This window comes from Aaosphaeria arxii (genome assembly GCF_010015735.1).
Source record: "Aaosphaeria arxii CBS 175.79 unplaced genomic scaffold BU24scaffold_1, whole genome shotgun sequence".
In the NCBI taxonomy this organism is placed as follows: Eukaryota; Fungi; Ascomycota; class Dothideomycetes; order Pleosporales; genus Aaosphaeria; species Aaosphaeria arxii.
The window spans coordinates 1,771,428-1,795,194 of NW_022983474.1; the positions used below are offsets into that span (position 1 = coordinate 1,771,428).

At 49.6% G+C, this 23,767-nt stretch overlaps 6 protein-coding genes across 6 annotated transcripts; 3 read left to right on the plus strand and 3 right to left on the minus strand.

Annotated features, from left to right (window-relative positions):
* Nucleotides 1-1,422: 1,422 nt before the first annotated feature.
* Nucleotides 1,423-3,396, minus strand: BU24DRAFT_338734 (PAP1-domain-containing protein; the record flags this gene model as incomplete). Its single annotated transcript, XM_033523142.1, has 3 exons — nt 1,423-1,582; nt 1,640-2,844; nt 2,896-3,396. The coding sequence occupies 3 exons, from the start codon at nt 3,394-3,396 to the stop codon at nt 1,423-1,425; spliced, it is 1,866 nt and encodes a 621-aa protein (XP_033389319.1).
* Nucleotides 3,397-6,406: 3,010 nt separating this feature from the next.
* On the plus strand, nt 6,407-7,445 carry BU24DRAFT_404043 (uncharacterized protein; the record flags this gene model as incomplete). Its single annotated transcript, XM_033525619.1, has 3 exons — nt 6,407-6,496; nt 6,564-7,254; nt 7,306-7,445. 3 exons carry the CDS (start codon nt 6,407-6,409, stop codon nt 7,443-7,445), a joined length of 921 nt encoding a protein of 306 aa, XP_033389320.1.
* A 715-nt stretch (nt 7,446-8,160) lies between these two features.
* Nucleotides 8,161-12,216, plus strand: BU24DRAFT_416659 (PAB-dependent poly(A)-specific ribonuclease subunit PAN2). The gene is made up of 7 exons (XM_033526513.1): nt 8,161-8,308; nt 8,437-8,544; nt 8,600-8,775; nt 8,835-8,961; nt 9,007-9,599; nt 9,646-10,062; nt 10,110-12,216. Exons 1-7 carry the CDS (start codon nt 8,288-8,290, stop codon nt 12,073-12,075), a joined length of 3,408 nt encoding a protein of 1,135 aa, XP_033389321.1. The 5' UTR covers nt 8,161-8,287; the 3' UTR covers nt 12,076-12,216.
* A 1-nt stretch (nt 12,217) lies between these two features.
* On the minus strand, nt 12,218-13,691 carry BU24DRAFT_469740 (uncharacterized protein). Its single transcript, XM_033532629.1, has 2 exons — nt 13,058-13,691; nt 12,218-12,997 (listed from the first exon to the last, which is right to left on the minus strand). Exons 1-2 carry the CDS (start codon nt 13,226-13,228, stop codon nt 12,305-12,307), a joined length of 864 nt encoding a protein of 287 aa, XP_033389322.1. The 5' UTR covers nt 13,229-13,691; the 3' UTR covers nt 12,218-12,304.
* A 332-nt stretch (nt 13,692-14,023) lies between these two features.
* On the minus strand, nt 14,024-16,631 carry BU24DRAFT_487495 (uncharacterized protein; the record flags this gene model as incomplete). Its single annotated transcript, XM_033533457.1, has 4 exons — nt 15,308-16,631; nt 15,011-15,257; nt 14,548-14,960; nt 14,024-14,495 (listed from the first exon to the last, which is right to left on the minus strand). The coding sequence occupies exons 1-4, from the start codon at nt 16,276-16,278 to the stop codon at nt 14,024-14,026; spliced, it is 2,103 nt and encodes a 700-aa protein (XP_033389323.1). The 5' UTR covers nt 16,279-16,631.
* Nucleotides 16,632-18,223: 1,592 nt separating this feature from the next.
* On the plus strand, nt 18,224-23,526 carry BU24DRAFT_12675 (ABC drug exporter AtrF). The gene is made up of 4 exons (XM_033520960.1): nt 18,224-18,556; nt 18,639-22,752; nt 22,807-22,980; nt 23,029-23,526. The coding sequence occupies exons 2-4, from the start codon at nt 18,648-18,650 to the stop codon at nt 23,415-23,417; spliced, it is 4,668 nt and encodes a 1,555-aa protein (XP_033389324.1). The 5' UTR covers nt 18,224-18,556; nt 18,639-18,647; the 3' UTR covers nt 23,418-23,526.
* Nucleotides 23,527-23,767: the final 241 nt, after the last annotated feature.

The window sequence follows — 23,767 nt, forward strand, 5'->3', positions numbered from 1 at the left end:
GATTCTCACGAAGGAAACAAGCGGCTATTTTGATCTCATGGGTCTGGAACCTCTGCGGCATTTACTTGGGCATCTGCACGATACGCGATATGTCGACAATCCCTGTCTTTACTTACTCCACGCGAAGACGCATTCTTTCTGAGTATGTAGGTCGTTCTTCAACAGGCGGAAAATGTGGGCGTAGAAGCAGCATGTCCATCCGGTGCAGCTTAAGTGTTTGGGAGGGGGCCTTATTACTTGGAAGAATCGTCATCCTGGCGTCTTGGAATTATGATGTTGTGGTGGAGTTGACTTGCCCTGCCCTGCCGTGTCTTGACTTGTCTTGTCTTATCAACGACCATCTCGATCCCCCCGACTAGCGATTCGCACTTGCCCTTACTAGCCTTACGTGCCTGCGTAGCCCAAGAGAGATCCCCACTTAAACAACATCGGGGCGAGCCGCAAGCGCGCTCCTCTGTCATTCCTCTCCTCACTCCGAGTATCCACCTCTACCAATCTTCCGTCATGGACACGACCACTAGGACAATTAGCTTGCTCTTTCTTTGAATGACTGGAAGGCCAGTCATAAGTACCTTAGCTATACAGAAGAAGAAGCCTCCCCGAGATGAGGTATTGTGTCCACTACGGAGATAGAACGTGCTTATTCGACGGTGGTCTCTTTAGGTAAAGCTTCCATAGGAATTTGTCGAAGGGACTTAGGTTACGCCCAAGGACGCGCTAAGGTTTGGCATGGACTTAATGTCTCTCGTGAGGGTGCTAGTTTTATAGGGAATCAAGATATAGCAAGGGTTTCGGCGCTGGAACTATTCATTGTCGTGTACTCCGTAGTAAACTCACCGCATGAAGGACTTCCAATGGCTGTAAACGAGTGAGTTCGCGATACCCATCGTAGAGACGTTGGTCCGGTTCCAAAGCGGTTCTGTAAAAGCAGAGATTAGATTTTAATCCCAGGTTCGTACGGAGTGGACAAACACCAAACACGATCGAGGTGCAGCACTTCTTTCATGTCCCTCTGCGAATAATAATTTGAAATCTCGAATTGATATGAAGACGTTGAGAACATTTGCCCCTAGTCCAAAAATGCCGAGTAATTTTTCATCTTCTTCTCGGTTGTCATCAACGCCGTTGACAACCCCCCCCCCCCCCATGGCTGAGAACCGACATACTATCGTGATAAATCGTCTCTTGACCCTCAAGAAGCTAAAAACGAATGGGACAATGACAAGTCGTAGCCGGCTGTCATAGTTATATGGAAAGAAATCATCAAGCTTAATAAACCTGCACCATGCCAAAAGCTGAGACATGAAACGAGAAAACATAAAATAGTCCTAGCCCATCATGTACAATGTCAGCAGAAGCTAACAAGGCAAACCAATGCGCCTAATCCGGGGTCTCAATGCAATTATTTCGTGATCCAAGGAACTACATCTGCTCCGGCAGACGCTTGAGCGCAGCCTCCACATCTTTGTGGTCGACGACGACACCACTCTCCGAGCAACGAGCCTTGGATCGAAGCTCTGAGCAGAGATTGTCGATATCAATGGTGCCGTCTTTGAAGTCGGAGCGGTTAGACAGTTTGTCCCTACAAGTTGTTAGACGGCTTTTAGGAAGGAGAGCACGAGTAAAGTCAATAGCATACCAAATCTTATGGCAATTGAGCATCTGCGAGACGTCCTCCCCTGGGACGACCTCGTCGTCCACGCCGTCTTGGAGGCGCTCGATCTCCTCCAGGGGATTGGGTTTCTGGATGGCTGGAGTATCACCAAAGTGGAATGGGCTTCCGAAGTCGGTGATGGGGAAGGCATCGTTGAAGAAGCCGTTCGTAAAGTCGCCATCTCCAACAATGGCATTCTGGGTGTCGCGGTAGTCACCGAAGAGGGTCGGATCGAACTGGCCGCCATTTTGATTGGCGAAGAAATCGAAGCCCTGTACATCGGGTACAGGCGTCTTGGTAGGAACTGCTGGGGGCGATTTGACGTCAGAGTGTGACATCGTACGAGGGACGGGGTTGCGAGGGTTTCCGCAGGCCATGTTAAGCTTTTCGCAGAAGGTTATCTCACCTTCCGAGTTCCCATGACAGACATATCCTTCAGTAATAGTATCAACAGGATTCTTAGGCGAGTTGTGGCTAGGCTCGGGCGAAGTGTCGCAGGACGAATTCTGCCCAGCATGAGAGGTAGATGAATTGGAGGGCGAATCCGAATTTGTGGATGAGCCACTGTTGAACTGGAACACGCGCGATTGATTTGTCGAGGCGTTAGTGTTGCGGCGGCTGGAGTTGTGCGATAGATAGTCATTTCCATTGGAGATGCTGTTGAGGCTGCCGGCACGAGGAGCGCTATTGAAAGATTTGCCATTCTTGTCGGGAGAGGCAGCATTGGAGGAAACGGACTGGCTTCCAGGGCTTAGGCTACTGCCATTGCTGTTGTGCCTGTTCGGAGCGGCTGGCGAGGGTACTGAAGACTTGGAAGACTTCGCCAATGGCCCATTGTCGAGGATATGAGAGCCAGGCAGCCCACCGAAACGAGGGAACTCGAACTGGAAGTTGCCCGAGGCAGATGAAGAGTGGCTGTTAGCATTGTTATTGTTACCAAGCAGAGAACTGAACCCTCCGGCCATGGGTGGTGTCCTATTGACGCCAGTGCTGTTCAATGACAAGCGCTTGCGGTACTCTCGAAGCTCCATCTGGAGGCGCTGAACCTGGCCACGGAGCAAGCCGTTTTCATGGTTCGCAGCATCTGATGCCTGCTCGAGTTCGGAAACCTTGGTCTCGAGATCCTTCAAATGCTTTTCTTTACGCTCCCTGAAGGCCCTTTGGGCAGCACGGTTCTGAGCTTTGCGTTTCTGAAGTCTACATTAGATGAATACTTCGAATGTTTCGCAGTTACCACTCACAGTCGTTGGCTCAGACGTCAGGGGTTTGCGGCCTGGCTTCTTCGCTTGCTTGTCCTCGGGCTCCCTCCTCTTACCGCCGCCATCAGGATCTTCAGCATCATCCTCTGGGCTCTTGCGCTTCTCCGACGATTCGGGGCTATCGCCGGGCAAATCGCCGATCATCAGCTCGCTGTCTCCATTCTCGAAGTCGAAGCTTGTATCACCGTCGAGGTAGTCTACAAAGGGGCTCTCTTCAATGTTGGCATTGTTGCTGGAAAAGTTGTTTGCTGGTGTACTCTGCTGTGGCGATGTAAAGTAGTTGGGGTCGATACCGCCATCGATGGGATAGGGGAATTGCGAGCCGTTCAGCGATTGCTGAGTTTTGGCGTCGTTGGTCGAGAACAGGTTGCTCGGATCTGGATTGTTAGAGGCGAGGGCGGCAAGGAGAAGGTCCTGCTGGTTCGGGTCGAGATAGAAGGGTGCACCGTTCTGGCCGAAGTCATTGGTGGAGGTCCCGGCCATTGCGATAGTTTGGTGCGGGGTCACGGCGTTATCGCTGATAATGAAATGAAGAAACTATCCAACAGTTTGCCGTCAGGGTTGGGCGGACCACGATGGGTCTTTTCTTCTGGGTCCCTCGGAGGACGTGAAAGATGGAGGAAGAAGTTCTCTGTGTGTGTCGAAGGCGAGGGAGGTGGGGTCGGAGGTTGGTGGTTGGTGGTTGGCGGTGGACTAGCAAGCAAAGAAATGGCAGACGGGGGACTACTGGATTTTCGCCACCGGATGCGACGAACCAACAACAATCGGCGAGAGAGGTGTACTCGTATTGTGAAGGTCGATGTGCAGAGGGGAAAAGCGATGATGGGGGCGATGACGAAAGGTGATCAGGAACGCAGCTCCACAGATTTTATTGTTGTTCAGTGGAGTGGTAGTGGTGGTGGTGGATGGGTGGAGGGTGAGGAGTGCAAGGCAGGACGGAATGATGCGGACAGGCGGGAGAGACGAGGGTGAAACGATGCTAAGGGCGGGCGCGGGCGAGGGTCGTAAGCGTGGGCGTGGGTGGTGTAGTGCGGTAGGCGAAGTCGATGGCAAAGGCGAAGGCGAATAAATGTGAAGAATAGGACCAGGACCAGGACCAGGACCAGGACTAGGAATAGGAATAGGAAGGGCGCATGCAGAGCGCGCTCAAAGGACGGACAAGCGTGGATGCCACAGAGTCCAGACACAAACAGGACGCACACTCGAGTCGTCGATTGACGAGTATGGAGGGTGTTGGTGTTGTTTGATAGAGTGTAGGAGAGTGAAGGAGTTCAGGCCAGAATGGAGGTGGGATATGAACAAAACGTAGTGACTATCGGTATCAAGTGATTTATTATGACTGCCTAAGCAATGCAAAGCGGAGCAAATGGCCGAACCATGCAACTCACTACTGGTACGGAGCAGTTACTTGTCTTTCTCTATCTACTGAAGGGCATGTGTGAGTATCTACTCCGTACCTACTCGGTAACTAAAGTTGCTCGTAAGATTTCGATTCGACCTGGGTCTCGAAGGTTTTGGTGGAGACAGGGTTGGAGGTAGGGATGTAAAAGCGGCAGGTAGCAATTGGCCGGACGAGAATGACGGGGATTTTGATCGACAAGGTTCACCGTTCTACACAGCACGAGTCTACGAGAAAGTCTACACTTCTACAACTTCTACGGTGGCATCATGGAACTAGGCTTGCTAGGGTCACTAGTTCACTACAAGGACGGTATGGTACGTATGACTATGCATGCATCTACTGTAGGGGCAAAAGAGAAAAGAGTCATAGGTATGAAAAGAGATAAGGGTTCGTTCACTACGAGTAAATACAGCCTCGTCTTGTCTATGCTACAAGATTGGGTGACTACAGAGCTACACCATACGAGTAATAAGAGTAAGAGTAAGAAGATTCGACGCAATCCCATAAGCGGGTACTCGGTAATTGACTTCAATTACTCGGTTCTTGTCTCCTCTGTGGTAAGACGACGTATGTATGTAGCCAAGTTATAGGTACCTAGGTACCTACTCACAGGAGGTAAGAAGTACTCAATGTGATGTAGAAGATACATTGTCCCAACTACCTAGGCACGTACCTAGACAGCCTTGCACCATGTACTGGAACTCATACAGTTGTACTTGTAGCGCCTCAAGCGGGACCCTGTTTTAAAAAAAAGCCTATGACGGAACCATCGAGCAACTAAGAAGTGTCAGTAGTGACTACAAGCAACTACGAGGGTATGAATTCCGAGAAAGAGTTCTCGTATGAATGCGAAAGTGAGCTTGAGCCTCGAAAATGAGTATGAGAATGATTATCAATCAATCATTAAAGCAGCAGTGGTCCATCCCAATGCGGTAAGGTGGGGTCATCGAGAAGGTCGACGAACGCCATCGAAGTCATGGCTACCACTCAATGGAGGAAGAAAAACCCACCGGAACTGCATCATACCAGCCTCCAGGTACCTAGTGACCTCGTAGGGCTCGTCAGGAACAAGATCAGGTTCCTGCAGCTTCACATCGCATTTCGCCTTTGCCTTTGCCTTTGCCGTTGCCGTTGCCGTTGCTTTTGCCTTTGTTTTCTTTCTTCCTCTTTGCCTTATTTGCGGCATCTTGTTTGCGGCATACTAGGTGTGGTTATGGTCTTGCTTGGCTTGGCAAGACTATCACACAAAATCTCTAAATGTAACCATGTGCGGGAATCTCGTACTTTATGGGTCTGAATTCTTACAATACGAGGAATTGCTTCGTTGCCCACTTCAAATTGTTGAGCATGCAAACTACATAAAATCCACATGTGCCATTGCCCGTCTACTCGTACTACAAATAGGTACCTAGATAGAAGCAGGTATGGAGTAGAATCATCTTACTACTACTAGTATGCACGATATACCTGGGTAATTACGAGTAATGGTACATCTGCACTGCCAATCCCGTGAGGTCTGAGCAATATCAAGTGCAAGATAGGTACTCATAGCATGCTCCAATTGTGAATAAAGGCAGTTCTCTACCGTGACAATTACATACTAGAACTCATTTACATAACCCAAGAACTCAACAAGTCAAGCAATCAATTGGTTCTTTGTCTTCTCTACTTCTTTCGTCATTTGCAAATCGGCCTGTCCTCACCTCGGCCAGGCAGCTAAGTCACGTGCCACAGTCCCATGCCTCTATACCATATCCACCGTAGCGCAAACGCGCTCCCCCGGACTTTAGATCTTACCATGGATCGCCGCAAATAAACTTCGTTACCTCACCACAACGCTCAACATCACAACTCAATCCATCGTCCACGCATTCGCGAGTGGTATTTCGTGATTGAGTGCGCTCACGAATCGGACCAAGGTAATTATCATCGCTCACTCCACACAATCCTGCCTTCCCTTGCCCTTCCCCAAACGCTCCTAGACTAGTGCCAGTCTACCAGTGCCATACCCTGTCTTGCCCTCCCCGCACACCAAGGCATCAAACTGAATAACAGAGTATCTGGATTTGGCTATCGAGCGCCCTCAAAGCCATGGCAGACCGGAAAACGATCCAGGACCTCAAGGAAACTAAAGCGAAACTCGAGGATGAGCGAGCGCAGCGGGATCAGTGGGCCTCTCTGGTACGTCAACATACCCGAATTACGTTCTTTCTATACAACTTCATGCTAACTACCATCTGTTGCACAGCTTCCAGAGGCTGAGAATGGAACCAGTGAAGAGTCCCAAGCACTCGCAGCCGAGATTCGCGCATCTATCGCCCAACAGGACGCAGCAATCGCTTCACTTTCCGATAAGCTCTCCGCGCTCCAAAAGCAGCTTCCCGAGAGCGCCGAACCCGACCCTGCCGCTCCCAAGTTCGACCCAGAGAAGCATCCCATGTTGAGGAAGGCTGTGGAGAAGGTTGAACCTGCCAAGCCAGTCAATTTCAACACTGGAGACATCTGCGAGGTTCTGTGGACGGACAAGAGTTGGTACAGAGCAAAGGTACAAACCGTCCTTGGTTCCGTCTCTGACCCCAAGTATCGCATCCGCTTTCTTGAATACGAAGAGAGCATTACAGTTGGTCGTGACTCCATCCGCCCCCTCCCCAATGAGAAGAAGCGCAAAGCCGAAGTAGCGACTGTACCAACCCCTCCACCTGTCGCTCAATCCCCGCATGTCATCTCTGGCCCGGCGAGCATCAATCCCGAGGCGCTCGCAGCCAAGAAGGACCCTGCTCCAGATAATGCGGCTCCTCCACCTCGTCGCAAGATTGGTGGACACAAGGCGTTGGAACGGAAAGCAAACGACTGGAAGGCTTTCACGACCAAGGGTGTTGGCAAGCAAATCGGAAAGAAGGACTCTATGTTCCGTTCGGGCACTACGGTCAACAGCAGAGGTACCGTCCATGTCATGTGTATCATGAGATGATCATGCTAACTTGCTACAGTCGGTTTCACCGGTTCAGGTGCTGGTATGACCAAGACCAACAAGCGTGTTCGTTACAACAACAAGGACAAAGATGAAGACGAGGATACCATGAGTAACAGACATCGGACGGACGATTACCAGCCAAGGTCCCGATACTGACCAGCCTGATCTCCGTAGGGCCCGGTTACTTGAACCGCTGACCGGAACGAGACACCATGCTTAGCACACTGCATACTTGAGCAAGGTGTCTTGTCTCTTCTGAATCAGCACGATTTGCATTGCAGTGGCGTAAATGGTTTTGGCGGTATGACACCTATACAAGTCTACGTGAGATTCTTCTCCAACCAGTCTAATGCTGCAGCATAGCATGGAATTAGATACCCCGGATATTGAAGGTGCTTTGTTTATGGATATGGATTAGGTGGCGGGCGCATTGTCAGCGCTCGCTAAGGAAGATTTGATGAATTGGAGGTTCAAAACGAGGGTTTTTCTCAGATTTCAGTAGTGACAGAGACGTCTCAACAAATTCTGTTTGAGAGATTCAGTCTCGTTGCAAACATAGCTATGTATATAGTTTGCAATGGTCTTACCACAATCAATCAATCATCGATCATGTATAGTCCGTACATTCAAACACCTATTCTGACTAACAACATCTCAATATCCGTAAGCAAGCTCGAGCATGATTTATCGCACCAGAAACATTGCCAATCTTTATCATCCATAATGCTGTTGTTTCCGATATTGCCTTTCATGGTGGGTGTGTTGCTCGCCTGCCTGTGTTGGTACATGCTGCGAACGACGGCCAATTGCCCCACCAATCAAGCATTGACCGTCCGCTCGCCGCGTCGCGCATTGAGCTTCAGCGAGGCGTCGCAACCTCCAGTTCCACCACCCCCAAGCTCACAATGCAGATATCCCTCTGAAAGCAATGCGGATAGTGTTCAAGGCATGCCGACGCCTCCTGGTAATAGCGATCAACAGCTGAAACCGCCCCAAGCATGGAGGCAGACTGGGACGAGGTAAGTAATCCCCCGCAACGACTCGATATATACTCTGTACACATGAACAAGCTCTCCGTCAACGGCCACAACCGCCTGGAGACTCCGCCTTCAGATACCGCATGTTACGTTTTGCTTACGATGTACAGCTTGCGTTCGTCCAACTGCCACCTCCCAATCCCCACCACTCCGCGACACAAGTAACCGCCTTCGCTTTCGATACCTCACAGGAACTATTGTGGACCGGCAATGACTTTGTGAGCGGACATTGGACCCAGACAACGAACGTATGTGGCTCTAATGTAAATGTAGGGCCGAGTCACCTCTTTCTATGGCCCTGGACTAGAACGCTATACATCCTACCGTGGCCATGCGCCAACCGAAGGTGCCATCAAGCAGTTTCTCTTCACCGAAAAAGGAGTCCTTTCGCTTTCTAAACACAGCCTACATTACTCAATTCGAAGAGGCCTGACGCAGTGGCATCTGGTGTGAGTGAATACCGGCGGAACGCGTGTCAGTAACAGGAAACGTACTAACCAGCGACAAGCAATAACGACTTCAAAGACCTGAAATGTATGAATTTTACATCCAAGGGAACGAGAGAGATCTTGGTAGCAGGATGCCAGGAAAACATGTTCAAGATCGACGTGGAGAAGGGGACAATAACGGATACGGTGAGATTTCTTCAGTCCGTCATCAATTGTTGCTGACATCGGTAGCTCGTGGGCGATGCGCAATATACCATAATGAAAAGGGCTGGCCAGTACATTTGCGCCGCTACTTTGAACGGATCTATACATATTCTTGACTCCGGTAGCTTGACTGTCATTAAGGTCTTTGAAGGACATATTGGCAGTATCAATGACATGGATGCCAAAGGCGATTTTCTTGCAACATGCGGCTGGTCGCCCAGACAGCAGTATGGCTTTATGCTGGATCCATTTACCAATGTTTTTTCATTGAAGACTCTGAAACAGCTGCCACCAATACCTTTCCATACGGGCGCCGCTTTTGTTCGAATGCATCCTCGAATGTCCACAACAGCCATCATCTCGTCTCAAAACGGTCAGATACAAGTAATAGACATCATGAACTCCGACTCTGCGAATCTGCGACAATTGAATCTATACGATTCCTATTTGACTGGATTCGAAGTTGCACCTTCAGGCGAAGCTTTTGCCTTGTCAGACACAAGCTTCAACATTCGCCTCTGGGGGTCGCCTTCAAAGGTTCATTTTCCGGAGTACAGCAATCCCACTGAATTCGCCGACCCCGCCATACCCCCTCCCTCCATGGACTGGTCACTTGACACGTAAGTTGCACACTTAGACTTTCGTGGTTGTCCTGACTTTTAGTAGGCCTCTAAGCACCATCGGGATGCCCTATTATAAGGAGCATTTGTTGTCAGGCTGGCCAAGCCACATGGTCTTTGAAGTTGGTGCGCCCAGTCCAAAGATTGACAACACAATCTTAAATAATATGACACGTACGGAGATGGGTTTCTTTGCTAAAAATCCCCGTTCTAAACGACGATATCAAGTCGAGGACACCCGCCAGGCGGACCGTGGCAATGAGTCATTGAGTGCGCCAAAATTTCTAAGTGAGAAGGCTCGGGCAGCACAATCCTCAAATGATGTGGAATCAAAGACGGCTGAAACCATGGAGACCCTCACTGACATGCATCTTGACGATGTTACCCGCAAGGAAGTTCCTGCAATGTATGGGAACGTCGAGATCAAATACAGCAAATTTGGCGTAGATGATTTCGATTTTGCGTACGTATATCTCCTTCAAGATATGGATACCTACTAACGATTCGCAGTTATTACAATCAAACATCCTACTCTGGTTTGGAGACACACATCGCAAACTCCTACGCGAACCCACTTCTGCAGTTATGCAGATTCACGCCCATGATTCGAAACCTTGCCCTGCGACATACGGCATCACCATGCCTGTTTGAGACTTGCCTCCTCTGTGAACTTGGCTTTCTCATTGATATGCTCGAGAAAGCTTCCGGCTTGAACTGTCAAGCATCGAATTTCCTCAAGACCTTCAGTGGCCTATCGACTGCAGCATCTCTCAACCTCCTCGAGGAGTTCGCGCCCAATGTGGCCCTCACGAACCTCATTCAAAATTTCAACAGATTCCTGCTGGAGAAGATATCCGAGGAGTTTCGCCGTTTGATGCCCAACCCTAGTGGTCCGACATTGATGGACCAGGTACTAGAAACCCAGGCTAGGGCCAGTATGCGATGCGCCCAGTGTGCCAACGAGACCGTCAGAGGAGGCAAGACCTTTGTAAACGAGTTGGTGTATCCGGCAAAGCATGTCTTGAAGAGTTCACGTGGTCCGCGACCGACTTTCTCGCAGATATTGAAAGCAAGTGTTGAACGACAAGATCAGACCAGAGGCTGGTGCAACAAATGCAACCGATACCAACAGATGGTGCAGAGAAAAACTATTCACTCGATTCCGGGGGTTCTCATGCTAAACGCTGCTATCCAAGGTCAAGAAGCTAAGGTGTTATGGTCCATCCCGAATTGGCTACCGCAGGAGATAGGCATCATTGTCGATCAAGGCCAATTCTATTGTTTCGAGGGCCAAGACCTCAAGCTGCATTTACAGCGTGGTGTCTTCAACATCATGGTGTACGAACTCGTAGGCGTGGTTGCAGACATCAACAGTGGAGAACATCAGAAGCCCCATTTGGTAGCGACTATTAACACCGCACCGTCTTCCAGAGAAGGAACCACAGAAGATAAGTGGCATCTGTTCAACGACTTCTTAGTCCGGCAAATACCAAAGGAGGAAGCTCTTCGCTTTGATCCTAGTTGGAAGTTGCCATCGGTGCTCACATTCCAACTGAAGGCTGCACGGCACTCCATAGATGACACATGGAAGGACAACCTCGACACGCAAATCCTGTATCGATGGTGGTCGTCTAACCCCGAACCACCGGATTCGAAATTCAAGCTGCTGGATTCCGCGACCGAGGTTCCGGAGCCTGGCTACCCTGTGGCGATTGATGCTGAGTTTATTCGGCTTCAGTCCGAGGAGATCGAGATGAAGGCCGATGGCACCCGTGAGACGATTCGCCCGGATCGTAAAGGACTCGCTCGTGTCTCTGTCTGCCGAGGGTTAGGCGAGTCTGCGGGCCTACCTTTCATCGATGACTATATCGCAGTCGCAGAGCCTGTTGTTGACTATCTCACAGCATGGTCAGGTATCTCGCCCGGCGATCTTGACCGCAACACTTCGCCGCATGCTCTTGTCAGTCTCAAGCATGCGTACAAGAAGCTCTGGTTACTGCTTAACCTAGGATGCGTATTTGTCGGACACAGTCTCGCCAATGATTTCCGAACAATCAACATCCACGTTCCGAAGAAACAAGTTGTTGATACGGTGGACCTTTTCTTCAAGCCATCCCTCCATCGCAAACTTAATCTTAAGTTCCTTGCTTGGTGTGTTCTTAAGGAGAGCATCCAGCAGGACACTCATGACTCTATCGAGGACGCAACAACAGCCCTCAAACTGTGGCGCAAGTACGAAGAGTTTGTAGATGCAGGTGTACTAGAGCCAATGCTTAACGACATCTATGCCACCGGTAGAGAATATGGGTTCAGAGCTCCAGGAAGTGGAAATGGCAAAGATAAGACACCAAGCGCTGCAAGTGGTACTGGAAGAGACACACCTGAGCCTGGGTCGGCAGAGCGAGTAGCTCCAGTAACGCCAGCTAGGAAGGCAAATACCTTTGGCCGCGTAGGGTTTAGGAGTCCGATGCAGTGATTTCAATTGCTCTGTGGGCTAAAGAAGGTTGGGGCTACCTTGATGAGGGTGAGAAACATTTTGGTGTTGGGAGATATGATGGTATGATAGAAATTCTTCAGAAAACTTATTGTTGACATAAATCATGAATGATCAGTACCTGGAAGTCACATATGCCCTTACATCAGTGATGTATGCTGTCACAGCCAATTTCATTAAACCGAGTAGACAACGAAAGCATCGTCGCCATTCAGATATACTTGATCCAAATGCCCCTGATCCCATCCTCCTCCATATCCACCCTCTCAACCGTTCCAGCAGCCTTACCTTCCTTCTTCGCCGCCAAAACCACGTCCCCAAACCAAAACCCCTTCTCCTCCACCCTCTTCACCTCCTCCTCACTCCTGGGCAACTTAATCACGATCCTCGGCCCCTTGCTCAACCCCTCCACATCAATCACCCTCCCAACCTCAAACACCACCTCCCCATCCCCCTTCCTCCCCTCCACCCCAAGCACCCCCTCATACACCCTCTTCAATGCCTCCAACCCCTCCTCCCCACCCCCAACAACAACACTCAACCCTTCCACCCCCAAAACCCCACTCGCATGCCGCACCCTCTCCTCCTCCCCCGGAACCCTCAACCCCCGCTCCGTCTCATCATGGCACCAAAACGGCACCCTACCCCTACTCCCCTGCCCGCCATTCTCGCCCTCGGGGAACGTAACAGCCCACTTCACCTCCTTGCCGTCCGGTCTCTTGCGCCCGCCCTTGATGGGCGCGGCGTGCGAAGACGCGATCCGGGCGTGGTTGGCGGACGGGGAGTCAGTGGAGGTCAGGCACCAATCTTTCCAGCCGAGGGAGGTGGGAGGGGGGCCGCCCCACCAGTGGGTTTGGACGGCGGTGGAGGTGCTGGGTTGCGGGAGGAAGGTTATTAGTTCGATCTTTTGGTTGTGTTAGTTTTCAAGGGGGGAGGGAGGGGGGATAGGGATAGGGGGGCTTACGTAGCAGCCGTCTGCGAGGATGATCAAGGTGTTGGAGGTTAGGCCGTCGGCGTGGTGGCCACCGGGTGTGAGGGTGAAGGCGTTGGAGAGGCTGGATGGGATCACGGGGAAGTCGGTTGAGGGGGAGTGGGGGAGGAATAGGACGAGGTGGTCTAGGGATGGGGATGCCATGTTGATGTTGGGGCTTTCGATGTATCTGTGAGATTGGTGAGATTTGGCGAGATTTGGCTTTTGATAAAAGATGTTTGTAAATGCTGGTGGATGAGTGTGAATATATGATGAAGAGACAGAGCAGTGAAATGTCGGACTTTAGACAAGGTAAAACGAATGGTACAGGACTGGCTAGAAAGAGCTTGAACATTGGCTAGATAAGAAAAGAAAAACGACTCGAAACATGAAGTCAAAGTGACATTGATATGTCCCCAATTGATTCTCTTTGGTCCATCTCCGATGCCGGTGTACTCTATCTCGAAGCTCATTGATATATACTCACCTAAGTGCCAATAGTTTTGAGGATGACAGTTCTCGAGATTACTTTGAATTGTTGTCTTAGTCCCCCTACTCTTATGCCTCTACGCTGAAATTTTCGAGTTCAACTGATGACTGTTCGTTCCTATAAGCTTTTAGGGCAAATGGAGGGGGTGGGGTCATGAGGAATAGCGTGCGGACCCGATTATATGGCGAGGCCCGTGAGTACCCGCATCATTGCCGGAATTGGTAATTCTTAGGCCTTCGTGTAAGCACCATTTCTGGACTACATCCTCCGTTTCTTTCAGAGAAGTGACTTTGTGTGATTTTGAATATAAAATTTCTATGTTGATATTGGTACATAAAAATGCTGATCCGTAAACTGTAAAAGGTGAAATCCTTTCTCAAACATCTCCCACATGGACGAGGTCAGATCTGCAGTGCCTTCTGTGTCTAACTCAGCATTTGTGAGGTCCCGTCTTGACATTCCACGATATGTTATCTCGATCTAGGAACAGTAGCGGTAGCTGATGGCTGGACAACCTCGCCATGGTGCGGTGGATGGCTGCCGATGGTCGAGCTGTTGGTGCTGCCAGATCTCATCGAAGTCCCCAGGGTTGTTGTATTTCCACCGTCCTTTTTAGTGGACATAGGCGATATTGGCGAAACTGGTGACATTACCATATTAGGCGTGTGGGAGGACCCGATAGGAAGGTCACTGAGCGCAGTCTCTAAAGCTGTGACTGGCACTTCCTTTTCAAGATGTTCCCAATCACCCTGTCCGTGACCCTCATAAGCGTGGCGCTGCAACTGCCATACACCGTCTTGAAGCCATCGGTCGATACGTGCTGAGATAGCAGCGGGTCTGAATGACTTCAGGACAATTAGTAGCCGTAGGAGTACTAGATCCACTACAGTAACGAAGGTCGCTATCGTCAAAATAAACACTAGGCCGAAGTAGTTGATATTACTGATATCACGTTAGGGATAATTTGCATGCTTTGCTCACAAGGAGGACTTACACGAATCCGCCTGGTTTATGTACCTTCAAACTTCCGCACAATTGCTTTTCGCCTGGTGTCTTCGGCTCCACCGATTTAGCCATGGAGTTCCTATTCTTAGGCCCCATTGCGTAATCTGCGAAAACGATCTGGCTAGCTGCCCAGGTGTGTGACTCCCAAGTGGAGAGTTCGCGCAGCCAGAGATTGTCTGGGTGGCTCATGACTCGACCTCCGGTGTCTACATAGTCCGAAGCCTTCAAACCACCACCTTTGTTAGTGTAATCGAATAGGATACTTGCAACAAGTGAGACTTTCAAAATGCTCTTCTGAACATCGCTTGCGTTCTTCAGTTCTGGGATGACAGGAGATTCTGGAAACCCAGCGAGCTCTGTGCACTGGTCGCCGTTTTTTCCATCCTTGATGCACCATTGACGCTGTTCAAATATTTAGTAAAGAAAAGGGAGATTGATTCCATAGTTCTCACCTGTACCACGCACCCAAGAGCAGTGGCTGGCACGTCGGAGTAGTACCATGTTACATTCTCTGCAGTGCCTAAATCGTAGTGAACGATGGGCTTATGCGCTGCGAATAAAGGATCATCAACAGGCTGTCCGTATCGCACCGAATTCTTGGCTACCAATGCTACCAAAACGTCATCCTTAGGACGACTCATCTCAGGAAGAGTCTGGAAAGGCGATTCCTTGCCCAGCATTGCTAAGTGCATTATCGTCCTTGTACTGTTAGTTGCATCTCAAAAGTGTTATTGTATGTAATTACTCACGTTAGTAAAAATGTATTTGTGACATTTGATTCAACCAGGCTCAACCCAAATGTCATGTTCTTCCGACCGCCGGTATCAAAACTCGTGGTGCCGTACATGTACCGTAGATACTCTTCGCCTGGAAACGGAGGCCGAGCGGCGAGTTGCACGTCCCCGCCACTGATATTCCTACGTTCGATGCGGCCTTCGGTGGGTAAGGTAGCGCATGTCGTCCGCTTGCGATGCTTCACGCCATCTTCGTCCTTAAGGTTGAGTCCATAGGCGGTACTCAGGTCAAATAGCCCTGAATCGAAAGCAACTGCTGGTGAAGCGCAGAAGTCATCATGAAAAGGGCAGGGGACTATCTCGGTCGTAAAGTCAATGCGAGGTCGTGCAAGGTTTTTGCACCTGACTGGCAAGGACGATTTGTTGGTATAACAGTCCTCAACGTATTGTTCTGCTAACCCAAATACAGAATCGGTGTATGCTATCTGGCGAGAGCCACCCCATTGATCGCCTTGAATCAAGTCCAGATATCCACATGAGGAGCTTTCTATCAGGACGTCGAGATCTGTTGTTGACACCACATACGAAGAGAATATGGAGGCTGCCAAAGAGGCCATGGCAAAGGTGAAAGCCAGTGAGGCTTGGGGAAGGCTTCGAAGCAAAGGTCTCTTGGACTTGTGCCTCCATGAAAACCATAATTTTATTGAATCAGTTACGAGCGATCCTGGTCCAGGTAACGTGCGCAGTAAGGCTTGTTGTTGTCGAAATAAGCCATCCAAAGGTTTCCCATTGGCTCGTACTTGGTGGTAGATGAACGTTGAAAGATGGAAGAGATGTGTCATTCCCAGGGTCGTGAACACGGCCAAGAGGGCGATTATAAATGTTCCAGATCGAGTATCTGTCGTGATAGTCCTACCCATCACGGGGCCTTTGTCGATGTTGGTCCAGAGACCTCGTCGTACGAATCTATCTTCTAGCTCTGACATACTGAAATGCTTGACTGTTGAGTACGAAATTGAGCAAATGTAGTCGCGATGCCAGGACCCTGGGGAATCAGGGAGATGGGAAGGTATTTGTCTTCCGAGATCGTATCCAGCTGCCGTAGTACATGCCAATACTGTGCGACATGATCTCAATCCCCAAACGCCGACAGTTCAGACTCGCCGACCAATGGTGAGTGTGAACGATTGAGTTGTCTGATTCCAGTTAAACAGCAACACTAGGCTGGTTGTCATGAACATAATCCCACTTCCCTAAATGAGTGTCATACCGCGAATCCTTGACCAATTGCAACCCTCATTGCTAGCTCTGAACAGAGTGCAGTGCAAACCATTTATCGCAAAACAGTGTGTATCCCGGACATGTTCGATTTCAGCCCGTTCTGGAGAAGAGATTAACCAATGATCGTCTCGTATCCGTTCTCAGCCCCAAGCAAACCGAGCGCACAAGAACATTAATTATCTTGGACCCCAAACTGTTTTTAGAGCATGAAAAGCCAATGTGTCGAGCACTAGGCAATTCAACCTGTCGTATTGCAATATCCATGTGCGCGATGTGGCAACCGCATATGCGGGAGGAACCGCATCTATCAGCGCACTACAACTGAGCGAGGGGTTCAGGTGGGGGCGGAATATGTTAAGCAAGACTGAGGAGCTGTTTCGTTGATCTAACTTGCTCCTTACGTGAGATGAGGGCGTGTGTAGCGACCTCTCGTTGCACATCACCTTGGATTTGGATTAGGAATCCCACAGACATGCGAATGGATGGTGCGCCAAGGCACTTTTGATCATTGGGTAGGGGGAAGTTGGACGAATGCTCTTGAGGCACTGATCAGTGTAGTTAGAGGTATCTCGATTTATTCTCTGCTCGTATAACTAATCGTAAGCATGCAGAGCTTATGCATTACCGAGTCCATGGCATGGAATTATTGCCAGTCACCACGCTGTTGAGAGCCGTGCTATTGGAAAAGAGGCACCGGGTCATTCAATATAAAATAATTATATCTGCTGAGTACAGATTAGATATCAAATTGGGGTCTGAGATTTCATTCGTCATTCTAGGTTCCCTGTACATTCCGTGTTAGGAAAGACTTTATACAAATGTCGACATGTGTTGCCCAGTCTGGTTACTGACGTCGTAGATGTTAGGAACGCGAAAGCCTCGACACGTGGATTCGGACGATTTTCAGTCCGTCTAAACGTATGAATACAAGTCTAACAACGGTAACTAGCCCAAAGAGAATGCTCTTACTCGTAGATAATGCTCCTGGGAACGTGGAAGCTAATGGCAGATCCTTGGCGAATGACGATTAAAATTTCCCCACTTTATACAGCACTTCCAGGATATCCCTTTTCATCGTAAACATAATACAAGAAATGTTGAAATAGCTGGTTGGAATAAAGTCTTTCAATCGTGGATTCAGGAGCTGCCAGTAGAGCTGAAACCGAATTATCGAATCGGTTTGATGAAATCAGTATACCACGTATTGCAGTCTCCTTTGGAAAACGGCCATGTCTCTGTTGAGAAAAAAGACACGAGGCGAGCTAAGATGAAATAATTGACGAGTAGCTGGTCAATTGTCAGTACCTCTATGTCAGGGATTTGAAGTGAATTCGAATGCCATTCGTTCAAACAACGCAGCGCAGCTTGCGCCGCCCGCGGGTTCCTGATATGCGTTTAGAGGTGCTGAAATCCAAGCTTTAGATCGACTGTGCAGATCGATCGTGAATCGGTCGGACAACCGACGCGCGACTGACCCCAGTCATCGATTCAAATGCGATGGACTAATTAGGGGGATGTTGGATTTCGCATCGAATGAAAAGGTTATCTCAACTTAATCGTTCCAATGTGCTCGGCCTTCCAGGCCGCCGACACCGAAGATTGGGCCTTGGCAACGTCTGATAGTCACCAATTGTGGATAACCATGACATCAACACTCCCAAACATTGAGCCCATCTAGAACCAGTCTATCAAAATGTCGACCATTAATCGAAATTATCATATAGCGACTATTTCGTCTTTGTTGTCTCGTTCTTTCTCTCCGCACTTCAAGAGAAAGTAACGGAAGCGGGTGATACCTACCGTTTCGCCTCTTTCCATTTTCATCACTGGTTCATGGTTCAGTGATAGATCCAGATACTAACAACAAAGCGACGTTCCCACACAGGCCGCACTAGGTCTCAGGGAACGCGCCCGATTCATTTGGTATTATTATCGTCAGTTTTGGAAGAGGATCGATTCGGTTTCTATTCTATTTCTACATTGGTATGTTGCGACATGAAATATGAACAATTTATCATCCATTTCAAGTTCCACGAATGTCCCGGACTAAGTATAGATGGTGTAGTTAGCAGCCATGGCCTCGGAATCAGACAGACCCACGCCACGAGGTGACGATTTACCGGGAGGCTGGATTGAAACGCCTGCAGACCCTGCTCGCGAGAAGTCCTTTATTGGTGGCCGACAGCACTCGCATATCAACACGCAAAGTCGCACAGAAGAAACAGATCACGACCGGTCCGGCACCGTCGGTACATATAGTGCGTACAACCCAGGAGCGGATTCTAAACCTACATCACCAGAAATCCGGGAATCTGCCCAATTCAGTTCTGCGAGTAACAGTACTGCCGTGCCCTCGCCCATTGAGACCGACAGTAGGGTGGGAGGCAACGAGACCAAGGAACTAGCCGAAGAACATCGTGGATCTTCCGAACTTGAGATTGACTCGGAAGAAGATGGCTATGCTGCAATCAAGCCTGCGAAACGGCCCCAACTCCAGGGGGAAGGGTCCAAGCCTGTCACAGAAGAAGATTTGTTTAGGGTCCTATCACAACGTCGATCGAGCTTGGGTCGAACCAATACCGCTACAAGTACCCACGAAGAGCAGGAAGAAATCAACAGATTAATGTCTCGTATGTTTGGACGCACTCGTCAGGAAACATCTGAAGAAGAGAAAACGAGGCACGTTGGCGTTGTTTTCAAGAATCTCACCGTGAAGGGCATGGGCATAGGGGCCGCACTACAGCCATCCGTGGGCGACGTGTTCCTTGGGCTCCCTCGATTTCTTAAGAATCTTATCACCAAAGGTCCGAGACAGGCTGCCGGAAAGCCGCCCGTTCGTACCATCCTAGAGAACTTTTCTGGCTGCGTCAAACCTGGGGAGATGTTGCTCGTCCTAGGTCGACCCGGCGCTGGATGTTCCACATTCTTGAAAATCCTCGGAAACCAACGGTTTGGTTTTGAGGAAATATCCGGAGACGTCACATATGGAGGAACTGATGCCCATGAAATGGCTAAGAGGTATCGAAGTGAGGTTCTCTACAATCCGGAAGATGATCTACATTACGCTACGCTGAAGGTCAAAGATACCCTCAGCTTTGCATTGAAGACTCGGACTCCGGGGAAGGCCTCCAGGAAAGAAGGAGAATCGAGGGCCGATTACGTCCGCGAATTCCTACGAGTCGTCTCCAAACTCTTCTGGATAGAACACACAATGGGCACCAAGGTTGGAAACGAATTTGTACGTGGAGTATCTGGAGGTGAAAAGAAACGAGTCAGTATTGCAGAGGCGATGATCACAAAAGCAAGTGTGCAATCTTGGGACAATTCGACTAAAGGGCTTGATGCAAGTACTGCTTTAGAGTATGTACAGAGTTTGCGTTCGCTCACTAACATGGCCAATATTTCTACTTCGGTTGCATTGTATCAGGCTGGAGAGTCACTATATAAACTTTTCGACAAGGTTCTTCTGATCGATGAAGGTCGCTGCTGCTACTTCGGACCAACAGAAAAGGCGGCTGCCTACTTCAAGAAGCTGGGATTCGTGCAACCAGACCGTTGGACAACGGCGGATTTCTTGACATCAGTAACGGACGAGCATGAACGGCACATTGCAGACGGTTGGGAAGATCGCTTTCCTCGAACCCCCGCCCAGTTCGGCAAATCCTTTTTGGAATCGGAGCAGAATGAGGCCAATTTTGCTGAGATCAAGGAGTTTGAGCGAGAGACTGAGCGCATGATCGAGGAACGGCGAGCGGCACGCACCAAGGCTACGAAGAAAAAGAACTACACCCTTGGTTTCCACAAACAGGTAACTGCATGCACCAAGAGACAGTTCCTTGTCATGGTAGGCGACAAGCAGTCGCTTGCTGGAAAGTGGGGTGGTATTCTTTTTCAGGCTTTGATCGTTGGATCCCTCTTCTACAACCTGCCAGACACTGCCCAGGGTGTCTTCACTCGCGGTGGTGTCATCTTCTTCATGCTCCTCTTCAATGCTCTTTTGGCTCTTGCCGAACTTACTTCCGCCTTTGAGAGCAGACCGATTTTACTCAAGCACAAAAGTTTTAGCTTCTATCGACCTGCTGCATACGCAATCGCACAGACCGTGGTTGACGTGCCTCTGGTTTTGATCCAAGTATTCATTTTCGACATCGTGGTCTACTTCATGGCTCATCTACAGAGAACAGCATCACAGTTCTTCATCTCCCTTTTATTCCTTTGGATTCTTACCATGACGATGTATGCATTCTTCCGAGCTATTGGAGCCCTTGTTGGTTCTCTGGATGTCGCAACGAGGATTACTGGTGTTGCCATCCAAGCGTTGATTGTCTATACTGGTTACTTGATCCCACCGAATAAGATGCACCCATGGTTCTCCTGGCTGCGATGGATCAATCCAGTTCAGTACGGATTTGAAGCGCTCATGGCCAATGAATTTTACAACCTGGAGATCCAATGCGTCCCCCCATATATCGTACCACAGATACCGGGTGCACAGCCGCAATATCAATCTTGTGCTATCCAAGGAAGTACCCCAGGGTCTCTCATGGTTCGCGGAGCCGATTACATTTCGGTTGCTTTCCAATACTCTCGCTCACATTTATGGCGTAACTTTGGCTTCATTTGTGCCTTCTTCCTCTTCTTTGTTTTCCTTACCGCTCTCGGTATGGAACTTCAGAAGCCAAACAAGGGCGGAGGTTCTGTGACAATTTTCAAACGTGGTCAAGTTCCCAAGACTGTGGAGAAGGCCATGGAGGTGAAAGCCGAGCCCGTGGACGAAGAAAAAGGCAAAGAGCACGAAGCCGGAACAGGATTCAGTAAAGATGAATCCAGCGACAGTGGCGACGGTAAAGCTGTCCATGGAGTCGCCAAGAATGAAACCATCTTCACCTGGCAGAATGTTGATTATACGATTCCTTACGAGAAAGGGGAACGAAAGCTCCTTCAAAATGTTCAGGGATACGTAAAACCAGGAAAACTGACAGCCTTGATGGGTGCATCGGGAGCTGGCAAGACAACGCTCCTCAACACGCTAGCTCAACGAATCCGATTTGGTGTTGTGACCGGAGACTTTCTTGTAGATGGTCGTCCTCTTCCTTCTTCATTCCAACGTTCGACAGGCTTTGCTGAACAAATGGATATCCACGAATCAACCGCTACGGTCCGAGAGGCGCTGAGATTCTCGGCTAAGCTACGACAGCCTAGGGAAGTGCCTATCCAGGAGAAGTACGATTACGTTGAAAAGATCATTGATCTTCTCGAAATGAGGGACATTGCAGGTGCTGCCATTGGAAAGGCCGGTTCTGGACTAAACCAAGAGCAACGCAAGCGGGTTACAATTGGAGTCGAGCTGGCTTCCAAACCAGAGTTACTCATGTTTTTGGACGAGCCCACTTCGGGTCTCGATTCAGGAGCAGCCTTCAACATTGTCCGGTTCTTGCGTAAGCTTGCCGACGCTGGCCAGGCTATTCTTTGCACCATCCACCAGCCTTCATCTGTACTGTTCGAGCATTTCGACCAGCTCCTTCTCCTCAAGAGCGGTGGTCGAACGGTATACTTTGGAGAGCTAGGCAAAGACAGTCGGGTACTATTGGACTATCTCAACCGCAACGGTGCGAAGAAATGCCCACCCAAGGCTAACCCCGCAGAATACATGCTCGAGGCTATCGGTGCTGGTAACCCTGACTATAAAGGGCAAGACTGGGGCGATGTTTGGGCATCTTCACCGGAGAATGACAGGCTTTCCAGTGAAATTCAGGAGATCACTAAGAATAGGCGGGAGAATTCCAACAGTGGGAAGCTCAGTGACGATAGAGAGTACGCTATGCCACTCTCTACACAACTAGTCACGGTGATCCACCGAAGCTTTGTGGCGATGTGGCGCGATCCGCCATACGTCGTTGGCATGTTCATGCTCCACATCATCACTGGTCTTTTCAACAGCTTCACGTTCTGGCACCTCGGAAATGGTCAGATTGACATGCAATCGCGGCTGTTCTCCGTGTTCATGACTCTCACGATATCTCCTCCACTAATCCAGCAACTCCAGCCCCGATTCCTGAACATGCGCAAGATCTACGAATCTCGTGAAGGAAATGCCAAGATCTACTCCTGGGTAGCATTCGTTTGGGGCTCCATCTTGAGTGAGATCCCGTACCGTATTGCTGCGGGTACCATATACTGTAAGTCTTGGCCGGTTGGCGTGCATAACTACAATGATTGCTAACGGGCTGCAGGGTGCTGTTGGTACTGGGCCACGTGGTTCCCACGCGACACTTATACCTCTGCAAGCATCTGGCTCTTTACCATGGTGTTTGAGTTGTACTACCTTGGCTTTGGCCAGGCCATTGCAGCGTTCAGTCCAAACGAACTGCTCGCTTCGCTTTTCGTGCCTCTGTTCTTTACATTCAGTAAGTCAACAGTGATTCAAGTCTAGGCTCGGTGCTAACGATTCCAAGTTGTGTCCTTCTGCGGTGTTGTGGTGCCGTACGCAGGGCTGCCGGTTTTCTGGCGGAGCTGGATGTATTGGCTCACGCCGTTCCATTACCTGCTCGAGGGAATGTTGGCACTGCTCACAGATGGCATACCCATTCGATGTGCGCGCGAAGAGCTCGCGATATTCCCGCCTCCGCCCGGACAGGATTGTCAATCATATGCCGGTAGTTTCGCGCAGCAATCTGGCGGATATGTAGAGACCCAGGCGAATGGGAACTGCGGCTTTTGTCAATACTCGAGTGGAACGCAATTTGCAGCCTCGTTTAACGTTCTGCCGTCCCATATCTGGCGGGACTTTGGCATCATGTGTAAGTGTTCACCAGGGTTTTTCCCATTCAACATCCTACGATGATATGGGACAGCGGAGCTGACGATTGCACAGGGATATTCATATTCTTCAATTTTGCCGTAGTTTTCATCTGCACATGGCTGTATCTGGGGGGCCTGCGGAAGATTAAGTCGTACTTCAATCCAAAGGACAGGAGGGCTAAGAAGGAGATGAAAAGGCGACAGAATGGGAATGTTGCATGAGTGATTATTTTGTAGGTTTAGGTTTCGGCGTCAGCAGGCATGGTGAATGTTGTTGTTCTGGAGTTGCCTGGGTGGTTACGGAAACTGGATTGCGATAAACCTCTCTGTAACTATTATTCCGCGAAGGAAGGGAGTACCTTACACACAGCACAGTACACAGTATGGGAGTTG